The sequence below is a fragment of the Panthera pardus genome, unplaced genomic scaffold (assembly GCF_024362965.1).
Source record: "Panthera pardus isolate Hobbes unplaced genomic scaffold, ASM2436296v1 HiC_scaffold_16, whole genome shotgun sequence".
In the NCBI taxonomy this organism is placed as follows: domain Eukaryota; kingdom Metazoa; phylum Chordata; class Mammalia; order Carnivora; family Felidae; genus Panthera; species Panthera pardus.
This window is the reverse complement of record NW_026526721.1, coordinates 143296861-143310372: the sequence shown is the minus strand read 5'-3', so window position 1 is coordinate 143310372 and position 13512 is coordinate 143296861. Positions and strand designations below refer to the sequence as shown.

The 13512-nt window shown below is 36.5% G+C and overlaps 1 protein-coding gene and 1 long non-coding RNA gene across 4 annotated transcripts in view; one reads left to right on the top strand and one right to left on the bottom strand.

Moving 5' to 3' along the window:
• The window catches only part of AZI2 (5-azacytidine induced 2), a 38127-nt gene that overhangs the window by 22353 nt on the left and 2262 nt on the right, over positions 1–13512 (top strand). For all 3 annotated transcript variants that reach the window (XM_019422859.2, XM_053903888.1, XM_019422858.2), the window contains 2 exons: positions 5628–5686; positions 11434–11552. In XM_019422859.2, coding sequence (XP_019278404.1) covers positions 5628–5686; positions 11434–11552 — 178 coding nt within the window. The remainder of the gene's footprint in view (positions 1–5627; positions 5687–11433; positions 11553–13512) is intronic.
• On the bottom strand, positions 10924–13378 carry LOC109251374 (uncharacterized). The gene is made up of 2 exons (XR_008422618.1): positions 13282–13378; positions 10924–12943 (listed from the first exon to the last, which is right to left on the bottom strand). It is a non-coding gene; the product is annotated as an uncharacterized LOC109251374 (long non-coding RNA).

Here is a 13512-nt window from a genome sequence, read left to right as displayed (position 1 = left end):
ATGGCTGGTAATTGGTCTGTTCAAATTTTCTTTTTCTCCTGATTTCAGTTTTGGGAGGTTGTATGTTTCTAGTAATTTCTCCCATTTTTTCTAGGTTTTCTAGTTTGTTGGCATATTATTTTTCATAATCTCTTACAATCCTGTGTATTTCTGTGGTGTCAGTTATTTCTCCTGTTTTATGTCTGATTTTGAGTCTTTTTTGTTTTTTGGTTTTTTTGGTGAATATTGCTGAAGGTTTATCAATTTTGTTGGTCTTTTCGAAGTACCAGCTCCTGGTTTTCTTGATCTGCTCTGTTGTGTTTTTAGTTTCTAATGAATTTGTTTCTGCTCTAATCTTTATTAATAATTTCCTTCCATCCACTGGTTTGGGGTTTTGTTCTCCTTTTCAACTCTTTCAGGTAACAGGTTAGGTTGTTTGAGATTTTTCTTGCATTATCAGGTAGACCTGTCTTGCTATAAATTTCCTTATTAATACAATAGCTTTTGCTGAATCCAAAAGATTTTGGGCTGTTGGATTTTCATTTCCATTTGTCTTCATGTATTTTTGGCGGCTGCTTTGATTTCTTAGTTGAACCACTGATTGCTTAGTAGCATGTTATTTAACCTCCATGTATTTTGTTTTTTTGCAGATTTTCTCTTGTGGTTGATTTGTAGTTTCATAGTACTGTGGTTGGAAAAGATGCATGCTGTGTCTTCAGTCTTTATGAATTTGTTGCACTTATTTTGTTGCCTGATATGAGATCTATTCTGGAGAATGTTCCGTGTGCACTTGACAGGAATTGTGTATTTTGCTGTTTTAGGGTGGAATGTTCTGAATATATCGGCTAGATCCATCTGATCCATTGTGTCATTCAAAGCCACTGTTTCCTTGCTGATTTGCTGTTTGGATGTTCTATCCATTGATAGAAGTGGAATGTTAAAGTTCCCTACTATTGTATTACTATTGATTACTTCCTTTATGTTTGTTATTTGCTGTATGTATTTGGGTGCTTCCATGTTGAGTGCATAAATATTTACAATTCTTATTGTAATTGTTCCATTTATGATTATATAGTGTTCTTTTCCTGTTCTTCTTTTAAAAATTTTTTTATGTCTATTTATTTTGAGAGAGATCCAGACAGTGTGAACAGGAGAGGGGAGGAGAGAGAGAGAAAGAGAGAAAATCCCAAGCAGGCTCTGCACCATGAGTGCAGAGCCCAACACGGGCTCAAACCCATGAAACAGTGAGATAGTGACCTGAGCTGAAACTGGGAGTCAGATGCTTAACCGACTGAGCCACCCAGGCACCCCATGTCTTTCTTTAAAAGTCTACTTTATCCCATAAAAGTATTGCCAACCTGGCTTTTTTTTTCCCTGCCACCATTTGCATGACAAATGCTTTTCCATCCCTTTACTTTCAATCTGCATTTGTCTTTAGTTCTGTAATGAGTCTCTTGTAGGCAGCATATAGATGGATCTTTTCCTTTTTTATCCATTCCATCACCTAATGTCTTTTGATTGTACCATTTAGTCCATTTATATTCAAAGTAATTATTGATAGGTATGTACTTATTGCCATTTTATTACTTGTTTACGGTTGTTTTTATAGTTCTACTCTGTTACTTTCTTCTCTTGCACTCTCCTGGTTTGCTGACTTTCTGTAGTGATATACTTGGATTCCTTTCTCTTTACATTTTGCATATCTATTAGTGGGTTTTGAGATTTGTGGTACTATCAGGTTTGCATGTAACATAACATTTTATGCAGATAGCAGTCTATATTAAGTTAGTGGTCACTTAGGTTTCAATCCAGTATTTATTTCTCTCCACCTCATGTTTTAGGTAAATGGTGTCATACTTTACATCATTCTATTTTGTGAATCCCTTGGCTGAGTTTTATAGATATAAATTTTACTGTTTTTGTGCTCCTTTTATTATTCCTACTAATGGTCTTTCCTTTCCACTCAAAGTGCCCCCTTTAACATTTCTTGTAGGGTTGGTTTAGTGGTGATGAATTCCTTTAACCTTTGTTTGGGAAACCATTTATCTCTTCTATTCTGAATGATATCTTTGCTCTGTAGCGTATTCTTGGCTGCAGGGTTTTTTTTCAGCACTTTTAATGTATCATGCTACTCCCTTCTGGCCTGCACACTTTCTGGTGAAAAATCAGCTGGGAGCCACATGGGGTTTCCCATGTATGTGTTTTCTTTTGCTGCATTTAAAATTCTCTATCACTGCCTTTTGCCATTGTCATTATGTGTCTTACTTTGCACCTCTTGGCTAGATTTTATTGGGGGCTTTATGTGCCTCCTGTATCTGGATTTTGGTTTCTTCCCTCAGATGCAGGAAGTTTTCAGCTTCCCAAATTTATTTCTTCAAATAAACTTTCTGTCCCCTTTTCATTCTCTTCTTGTAGCATCCCTGTGATTCAAATGTTATTACACTTGATGGCATCACTGAATTCCCTAAATCTGTTTTCATTTATTATTATAATTTTATCTTTCTTCTCTTCAGCTTGATTGCTTTCCATTACTCTGGCCTTCAGTTCGCTCATCCTTTCTTATTTTTCTGGTGCACTGTTTCGTCTAGTACATTTCTAATTTCAGTTACTGAGTTCTTCATCTCTTATGGTTTATATTTTTATGGTTTCTATCTCTTTTGTAAGGGTCTCACTGAGGTCTTCCACTCTTCTCAAGTCTAGTGAGTATCTTTATGACCATTATTGTAAATACTCTACCACGCATATTAATCTCTGTTTTGTTTAGGTCTCTTGCTATGATCTAGGCCTTTTCTTTCTTTTGGGGCATAATCCTCTGTCTCTTAATTTTGTTTGTTTCTATGTCTTAGGGAAGTCAGCTATGTCTCCAGCTCTTGAAATAGTGGCGTTATAAAGAAGAGGTCCTGTGGTGCCAAGAAGTACAATGTCCCATGTTCACCAGAACCTCACATTTCAGGCGCATCTCCTGTGTGTGCTCCTTACTGTTTGGGCCAAGCCACTTTTGCCTTCAGTCATCTGCAGTTGCCTTCTTTGCCTCTTGTGGGAAGGGTCTGGTCCCTCTGTTAGTGGGCCAGTCTAGGGCCACCTTGGGCTTTGGTCAAGGCAGACCAGGCATTTCCCAGAGATGCAGTAGCACTGAACTTCAGGGTACTTTCCCTGTATTGTGTCTTAAGAAGCTTTTGTTGGTGGGTAGGCCCTGTAGTTAGACCAGATGTCTACCCCCCACTCACTGCTCCAGCTGGAGCCAGTCTGGTGTCTGTGTGGTTATTTTCCCGTCTCCCCAGGGCAGGAGTCACTTTTGGAGTGGTGCTGGCCCCTCCCAGGGCTGCCTGCACAGTGCCAGGGTTTTACCACTTTGGATGGGTTCTGGCCAAGGGCATATTGAAAGGAGCAGATCCATAGGAGAATGTTGGGGCACGGCATATGGTGTTAGCACAGTTTGAGTGGGAGAGGTCTACGGTGGGAGGGGAGCTGGAGCTGCTTTTGAAAACTGCTTTATGGCTGGTGGGGGTGAGTCCCCAAGAGAGTGTGGGGGGCAGTATATTTAGTGCCAGCAAGGTCTGTGCTGGTCGGTTGTGGGAGGGTACCTGCTGCTGCCCAAAACTATGGAAGCTGGTTGGGTTGGAGAGGGCAGAACTGCAGAAGCGTGGGGCATGCTGTTAGCCAGCCAGGTGGAGAGGGTGCTGCACTGGTCCTGCGCGTGTCCGTGTAAATAGGGTGGGGGGCCTGGGAGAGAAGAAGCACCCACCAGCTCCTTTCTTCTTTGAGAAGTCTCCCAGCGATCCCTGCTACTCTAGCACATGCTCTAACATGAGTCAGCTAATCTCTCTCCTGTATACCTGAAGCATTTTTCACAGTGCTGCTTCAATACTGTGTCTTCTCGGGGTTCATTATGCTGTCCCTTCAAGGGCGGGGATTCTGTTTCCTCTGCCCTCCCCTGCCTCCCAGAGCTGAGCTCATTGATTTGTCAAGTCCCAGGTGTTAAGCCCCACTGATTGTAAGAACTTGGGAAATTAGGCCTCTCTGGTTTTCAAAGCCAAATGTCACAGGGATTCTTTGGGGATTTGTCTTCCCTGTGTGTGTTCCCCATGCCTGGGGTGCCTAGTGTGAGAGTGAGTCTTTTTCTCCTTTCTCCATGCCTGCAATGTTCCTCCCTCCTTCAGATAGACCCATGGGTCCATTTAGCTCCAGATGGCCTCTCTGCTCTTCCTACCTGTTCAGTATGGTCTCTTCTTTACCTTTTGCTGTGGAGAGTCTGTTCTGTCATCCCTCAGGTCATTTTGTGGGTTATTTACACTGATGTGGATGTTATCTGCTTGTATCTGTGGAACAAGGTGAGCTTACGCCCCTCCTACTCTGCCATCTTTTTTACAGGCTTCTTTTAAAAAGATATGCTTGCAAGAAAGGATCTGTACCTTGTAGCTCTCAATTATAATTGTCAGTAAATGGATTTGCCTTGAAAGGAAATTGATAGCTTTTTACATAATGGATATTTCCTTACTGAGTAGAAAACAGTACCACGGCATTATAAAAACGTGGCTCATAATTACGGTGTTGCTAATTATTATGTAAAATTAGGAATATCATTTAATTCTTCTGAACTTGTTTTCTGTAAAGTAGACTTTTAAATACCACTGTTTTTTCATGAAGGTTAGATAATATGTAACATGTTTTGCATAGTGCTTAGTATATAGTATATTTAATAAGTGGATGTATTTCAAAAAAACTTAAGGTAATCCAGAAAAGCAATACTCTTAAGGGTGTGTGTGTGTGTATGAGATAGATCAATTCTTATTAGTTACTCTTTTCCACTAGATGGTGCTAGGGGATAAATTTAGTTTAATTCATCATAAATCATAGAAACATTTAAAAGTAGAAGAAACTTTAGAAATCACTTTTCGCTTACTGCTGAAATGGTATCTGAAGGACTAAGAAACTTAAGACTTTAAGATGAATTAAAAGGATTTTTTTTTTTTTCTTTTCTAATTTAAGACTTGGTCCTTGACCTTCATAAGAATTTATTTGGCAGGGGGAGGGGAGATTTAAAACTAAAAAAGAAAATGGTCACAACTAAGGTAAAGATATCAACCAGGAATAGGAATAGTGGAATGCTTAATGCAAATTTATCAGAGGTTCCAAGTTGAAATCAAAAGTGTGAAATAGCATCCCTATGTTGACATAATGGTGAGGGGTTTTTGTTTTTGTTTTTGTTTTTTACTCAGTTGATTACTGTTTGGTATTAATGAGGTCAAGGTTCCAGGGTGAGTTCCACTATGGCCCTTTTAGACTTTTCTATATCCCCCAATATTCCAGTCATTTATATTTAGAAAAGTTGATCCTTTGGGGCCAGGTGAAGACACTAGAGCCAAAGAAGTTTAGAAAACACTGGATATGTAAAATGGAGTTGGTATAGAGGACTAAAGTACCTAATAAGAACCCATTTAGCTATTCATTATGTGCTATTGTATACCAAAGGTTTTGAGAAGTTCTATACCATAGGAATTTGTTTAACTTGAACAGTGTTTCCCAATGTTTTGTAGCCATGGGCCCCTGTATATGTGAAACTCCCACATCATAAAGAACTAGTTTGGGAAACAGATCTATACTTCTTAACAATTATAACTTTAAAACTTTATTTTTAAACATGACAGGATCCATCTCAGGAAGACAATCTGAATAGCAGTGATCTCCAAAGACTGAGCATTTCAAGGTATGAACATTCTTCAAAATTCAAAAATAACACATTGTAGGGGCACCTGGGTGGCGCAGTCGGTTAAGCGTCCGACTTCAGCCAGGTCACGATCTCGCGGCCCGTGAGTTCGAGCCCCGCGTCAGGCTCTGGGCTGATGGCTCGGAGCCTGGAGCCTGTTTCCGATTCTGTGTCTCCCTCTCTCTCTCTGCCCCTCCCCCGTTCATGCTCTGTCTCTCTCTGTCCCAAAAAAAAAAAAAAAAAAAAAAAAAAAATAACACATTGTATAGGTTACCTAGATTTCTGTTGTGATTTAACTTTAAAAAAGAATGGATAGGGGCGCCTGGGTGGCGCAGTCGGTTAAGCGTCCGACTTCAGCCAGGTCACGATCTCGCGGTCCGTGAGTTCGAGCCCCGCGTCAGGCTCTGGGCTGATGGCTCGGAGCCTGGAGCCTGTTTCCGATTCTGTGTCTCCCTCTCTCTCTGCCCCTCCCCGTTCATGCTCTGTCTCTCTCTGTCCCAAAAATAAATAAAAAACGTTGAAAAAAAAAAATTTAAAAAAAAAAAAATAAAATAAAAAAGAATGGATACTATTTGGGTACTGCATGTAATCTCTGATCACAGTGGATTTATAAAAAACATTTAACTGTTCATCAGCAGTAGGTTTGAACTTAAGTAGTAGAAAAGTGCATATTGTGATGCTTTAAACAAAATTTTGAACACTTTTAGATTTTTAGGGAGCTGTGTAGAAAGTATTCTGTAATAAATCCTGGTTTGTACCTGAAGAATTATACATTTCCATATACGGTAACTCCACCTTAAGGGCAAATTTGGACCACCTTAGTCTTTCGCATAACATGAATTTTAAAAGAACTATCCATTTGGGGTAAAAACAAAAGTAGCTATCAGAGTTCATATGTTACTTTAACCCTTTTTTCTTAAATATATGACATTTTTACTTGAGTAACAAGTACTGTGTTTTAAATTATCTGATTTTAGCATCTCTTCTCTAGAAGGATACTTTCATCCAATGAAAAATAGTGAGTTGACTTCATTGCTTGATCATTTGGCTTCCAAAGTTTACTGAGCGAAAGCGAATAATGTGAAATGGCTCATACCTATTCCTATCAAAACCTAATTGAGAGAAATGATCAAGTAGGGCAGAATTTGAGGATTGCAGCCAATCTTCTAGATTCAGGGGTAGGCAAACTTTTTCTTTATAGGGCCAGAGTATTTTAGGCCTTATGGGTTGTAACAATTACCGTAACAATTGGAATTAATGAACTCTGCCATTTGAACAGTTATTCAGTTATGCCTTGAAGTTTCATCCAGCTTTATAGCAAGAAGTTTTTCCTTTTTAAACAGTGTGTCTAGTTCAGTATCCATGTAAATTTTCTCAAAGTTGTCTTTTTTTTTTTTTTTATCAAAGTTACCTTTTCTCCTGCCAACCTAGGTTTCCCTTTGTTATATTTATCATTTTTTATAAGCCTCTTCAAACCATTTTTGGAAAGAATCAGGGAACAAAAAATATGTTAGAATCGGAGTAGGTCAAAGGGGCTGTGTATAGTGTATTAGAAGTACATGATATAGAAGGAGACTTCTTCCATTCATGGGAGATTTTACATAAATTTGGATCACATCTACTGAAAATAACTTGAAAACTGGTCCCCAGAAATGTCTTTGAAGACCTCATATACCTAACAACATAGTAAAGAATATACCAGGATTTAGAGGAGGATGAAGGTCCAAAGAGGTGAGTCAACCTTTTGAGGCTACCAGGTTATATATATATAACTGGCTTCAAAGTACACTTTTGAATTCTCTAAACTTCAGTATTAATTCAGAGTGTCAACTGAGCGAAACAGTTTTTATAAAGAATTACCTTAGCTCTAAAAGTTCTTAGCTCTAAAAGTTCTTAGCTCTAAAAGTTACTTGTACGCTAAAAGAACTGTATGATTAAAGCATGTTCTAATGTCTCCCTAGTGCTGAAATTGTATGTACAGCTTTTTACAAGTTGGTTTGCATTTATTTTATGTAAGCAATATGGATTGCCAAACTGATCAGGTTTCCCTCTTCTGGTTTGTTTACCCTTGGTAAACTCTGTATCATTCAATTATATGTTAGCCTCATTCCTAGCTGCATTTTATCTTGTTTTTCCTTTGCCTTACCATGTACATGATATAAACCTATTTCTAGTTTATAGTCAGTCCTATGTTTTATTAATATTTGTAAGTTACCTCATCACTTTTAAGTAGAACAATTCAGATGTAAGTTTATTACATTAGCAAAAAAGTACATACGAATGTTTCCATAAAACCTTTAAGTACAATTTTACATAATTTTAGGGATGATTTTCAGTTATTTGTAAAGCCCCCTTTGTGGGAACACTCTTTTTTCATATTTCCTCCATCATACTGCTAGGCAAATGAGGTACTGTACTATTTCCCTAACGTAATTACTGGAGGCCTTTACTGTATACAGCATCTTTTAACAATTACAGTCCTATCAGAAATTTGGCCAGTTTCTTACCAGTGTTCATCTGGTGTTAGCTTTAGGTTGTGGCACTCAGTTCTTAAACAGATCTAGGTATGGGGTAAACTTGAATTGTGAAGTTCTTAAGAAATTGAAAATATAGAAAATATAGATTGTTTTTCAAATTGTGCCGTGTTCCCTTAGTAATTGTGAAATTTTGTGAGTTAAGTATTTATACAAACAATGAATAAAACAGAACATACCAGAGTGTGTTACACATAATAAGGGCAATAAGTATGGGTTGTTATAACTTGGTTGTTTGGGTTGCAGAGTAAATGGATTCCTTGCTGTGCTTCACAATCAAAAATGTCTGAAAGACAGTTGATTTTGGGGAATCACAGTTGTCAAAATGTAAATTTCTAAGTCTTTAGCTCTTGGGTAAGATTCTCACACTTTGATTTTAGTTCTTCTGGGTGATATAAAAGTAAATTTTCAGAAGCTAAAGAAAAATATGTATGGGTGAAGTAAAAAAGTAGATTTTTCTTATACGAGGAATATTCCTTTTGTATTGAAGAGTTGAATGTATATTGTCAACTAAGAAAACTGGGCTTTTACACAGTTTGTAAGCAGGGCATGTATCTCCTTGCAATGTGGCTAAGCAGGTTTACTTACATTTAAAATTTAGAGGGTTGAGATTTTATACTGGGGCTAAGAAGATTGTGTTGGTAGTGAGTATATTGGAGGTGCGTGGTAAATGTCTAATGAAGAGGATGGTGATTATGATATTAAAAAATGTTAATCAAAATGGCAGCAGGCAGTCATTAGACTAGATCATTGAAAGATGACTTTGATCAGCAACATGTTAGAGTATGGAGTAAGTTCTCCTGAACCTGCTTCCTCACATGGAAAATGTGGTTACCCAGTTTGCCAAGTTGGTGTGATAACATGGGAGAAATGCTCAACCATCATTATTTTGTTTCACCTATTTTATTTTTTTAGGGTTCTCATTTGGGATGCTTTAGTGTTGTACCTCAGTGTTCAAATAGTTTTATAATTTCTTTATAGGTGAAAAAAATGTGTGTGTGTGTGTGTGTGTGTGTGTGTGTGTGTCTATGTGTCTATGTCATTTAAAGCAAAACTTAACTAACTTCACACTCCTGGTTGGGGGTGTGAGGGGCTAAGTCTGACTATATAATCTCAAAAATAATCTAGACACATGACGGTTAGTTGGAACTCTGCTAAAGACTTGTGGATGACAACTTGCCTCTTCCAGTCTCACTTAAGTAATGATTTAAATATTCTGTACAAATAGAATTAAAAATAAATTTTTAACACACTTTGAAGACTATAGCACTTTAATATTTACTGTAAAGTGACTGTCATTGCTTTGTTATCCACAAGAGGGAGAGCTTACACTTAGTAATTTAGACTTTTTTTTTTTTTTTTTTTAATCTGTTTTTAATTCATATGACTTTAAGGGCAAAAAGACTTAGATGTATGTTAAAGTTGGCAACCTAGTTTTTAGTTTAACCTAGTTTATAAGCAGTCTTCATTGAATTGGAAAATGTATATTAGACACTGCTTTAACACTTGTTATAATTATCTATCTTTTATTTTACATGCTTAGCTAGTTTGAATGATTAAATGTGAACGTTATTCTAGGATCCAAACACAGTCTTGGGTATTTGCTTTGCTTTTCTCCAAGTCAGGTACTGATTTACCATCTCATGACAATAATTAAACACTATTTTTAAACTGTATATTCATATCATGACTGTCTGCATGAATTAGCACATGTAGCACTTACACTTACTGCTATGTAATGTGAGTAACTCTTTGGAAAGCATACTGAATGCCCAGAATTGCAACAAGGAACCAACAACCCTTCACACTTAAGACAGGTTCCTATGTGAAACATTCACTGTAGCATACATCTCAGATGTTTACTGGTGAAGTAAAGTGGTTAACTAATTTTTGTGAAGTAATTATTTCACACTTACCAAAAACCTGCAAAAAGCCTGTGATTTTTAATAGACTGCTGTTTGACAAATCACGTTTACAATAGATTAAAACATGCAGATTTTTTCCAAAAGCAGTATAAAGTGTATTCTGCTTCTGTTGAAAGAATTGTGGTTGGTTGGAGTGGAATAGAAAGAAATATCTTGACAAAAAAGGTATGTAACCTTACATTCCATAATATTGTTTTTTAGTAGATCTGTTCCTTCGTAATTAGAATAGGAAATTAGATGTAGATACCAAGATATTATCCCTTGGTTTAAAGATTTTTGTTTACAGCTAGATAAAAATTGAAGCATAAAGTAACATTTTCTAATTTGGTACTTGTTATTAAACTTACAACAATATCTTTAAAAGGCAATAATGGTCATTTGAATACTATGAGGTCAGTTCTTATACTTAATATTTTACATATTCTTGTATAGCAAAGTAAGAATATGTATTGAAGATTTCAGTTTAGTTGGCAATTAAAAACCTAAGAAAAAAATCATGAATATCCACATAATGTGTAATGGAAGAATGAAACTTTTACAGATTAGGTTTAAAATAGCTAATTTGTAACTGCTCAGATAATTGACATAAAATACTTTTAATTATGAAAATGAGAGGCATTTGTGAAGTCTTTAAATTCTGGTTCATATAATCCTCTCTCTCTCTAGCTTCTTTTCCCTTACCAGGAAATCATCTGGCTCTTCCTGTCTTGTGCTGTCATGTCACATTGGTTTAGAACCAACAATGTGAGACAGCCCAGTCAAACATAAAAGAATGGAATGCATGAAACCTAAATTTTATTTTAATGTGGGTTTAGGGATACACATTTCAATTCACAAGGTCAAAACCGAATAATCAAGAGATAAATACAAATTAAAACTCTATACATGAGTAAATGTCACTATTTTTCTGTATCAGATTTGCAAATGAAGAAAATACTCCTTACTCTAAAAGTATGATAGTAACACCACTGCACATTATGGGCTATAATAAAAACCTCAATTCTGAGAACTATAAGAAACTCGGTGATAATACTTCTTTTTTAGTAAATACCCTTCTGTTTAATACAGTTCAGTTAATGGCTAGAAACTAGGTCAGTATTATTATTGAATAAGATCTTTTCACTTGTTCTAATGCCCTAATTGTATTTCAATTATTTAATGAGGAAGTTTTGTTTAATTTATATCATCTCAAAACTAGAGCAGGAATGCTCATTTCTATTTTAAAGTCACTCCTTTCTGTCCGTAAGGAAAATAACCATTAACTTTTTTTTTTAAACTTGCATTTCAGCGACAATATGCAAAATGCATACTGGGAACTGAAGAGAGAGATGTCTAATTTACATTTGGTGACTCAAGTACAAGCTGAACTACTAAGAAAACTGAAAACCCCAACTACAGTCAAGAAAGGCAAGTTAATGTTTGCTGGAAACCACTGATTCCAGCCAAACAGCTTGAAGAGCAACTGGCTATCGTTTCTTATTGAAATCTCATTAGATGATTTTGATAAGCCAAAGTATATATAGTATGTTCACAGCCTACCTATTCTCTGCTTTGGCTTCATTCTCATACTGGTCAACTTCACACATAAAGGTGTTGCTGATGTGTTTTTTCTTCCGTACTGTATTCTTTTCCCCTTGTGGCTTTTTTTCTCAGCCAAGTGTTGCTTATGTGTATGAGGCTGAGGTGTTAAGTTTGCTCTAGTTGACCTTTTACCACAACTCCTCCTTATATTTAAAAAAAAAGACATCAAGACATCAAAAGCTATTTTTCATTCCAGTGCCACAGAATATATCAAAGACCTAGCCCTTTAAATTAGTTTTGAAAAAAATAACTTTGATGCATAATTTGCTTTCATTTGGTAAACTTAATTTTTCTTCCCATAAAGGATAGACCGTTTAGAATGGAAACTGTTTGTGATCCCACTATCTCTTTCAATGAAACAAAAAATTTTCATTGATTTGCTTTTCATATTAACTGCTTGGCTGACTAAACTTTTGAGTTTGGGGCCTAACCCCTAGTAGTTAGTGGCTACTTCACAAAAGCTCTTTGCATATCTCAGAGAAAAATCAGTGCATGTGTGCCTTTTATTACATACTAGTTTTATTTCTGAAAAGCTGTATAATGTAAATTTGCCCAAAAATTTATTTTGAAGGAATTGAGATGTGACCTTTCGTAAAAAAAAATAATCACCAGCACCTAAAGTTATATGCACCTTGGACTGGCCCTAAAGAGGGCACAAGAGAAATGTATTTTATAAATCTCCTCAGGAGAGTTAACTAGTAGGGAAAAAGGAAAACCAAAGTCAAAATCCCTTTTAGTTTCTAGAGAGTTATTTATGAATCAGGCAAATTAATATCATGCTCTGCCACGCTCCAACTTAATTTATGGTTCATTTTACCCTGGAGTTTTCCAATGTCCAGGGTTACCTATGAGGCAACTGTGTGTTGATTGGTAGGGGTAAAATTTCTCTTAAAAGGAACGCAGAATAATTTTACAGGGAGTTTTCAGTGAGGCTGTTTATATAACAAATATAGCCTCCAAAGAATAAGAAAGGAAAAATGCTCTTTCCACATTTGGAAATGGCTCATTCTTGCGTGCCTTCTGAGCTGGTGAAGGATAAATCTTGTAGGTGTATCGAACTGAAAGTTCTCTGGCAGGCTCAAGGCCACAGCTCTTCACTGCAGAACTCTGTGCTTTGATGAGTAGAGACAGACTAGATCATCTTTTTTCCTGACCTCCATATCACCCTTGTCCAGAAGTTGAGCACTGTTACTTCTAGGTCTTCTCCACTCCTTCCCCTCTTCCCAAGAAAAAAGGCAATGAGCTCATTTTATAATATGGTTCAGTTTCTTCTACAATGATAGATTCAAGCCCGAGTTATAATTCTTAGCATTTTGCCCTAGTAGGTTGAATTGGAAGGGGAGGAAAACCTTAGACTACCATTACGTTGGCTAAGACTAGCTAAATAATCGCTTCAGTTTATTTTCTAAGCCATTACGTGTGTACTAAACTCATTTTATCTCTTGACTTATTACTGTGACCACAGCAGAAATGTGTGTTTATAAGAAACAGAATTATCTTATAAATTCTATTCAAACTGTTTTATCCTTAAGAGCCTTTGAATGTATATTAAAACTTATTGGGCCTCACCAATTCGAAATATAATCATTGCAGAAAAAATTTATTTTGAAGCACCTATGGAAAAAAGATTTGAATAAGCAAAGGAATATTATATTTAACAGTAGGCAGGCTTTCTCTAGTCACAATACAATTCTTCACCTTTATTAATGGTCCTATGATATAGGCAGGACAGGAATACCATGTCCATTTTGCAGACGAGAGAAGTGACACTTGGAAGCACAAAAAG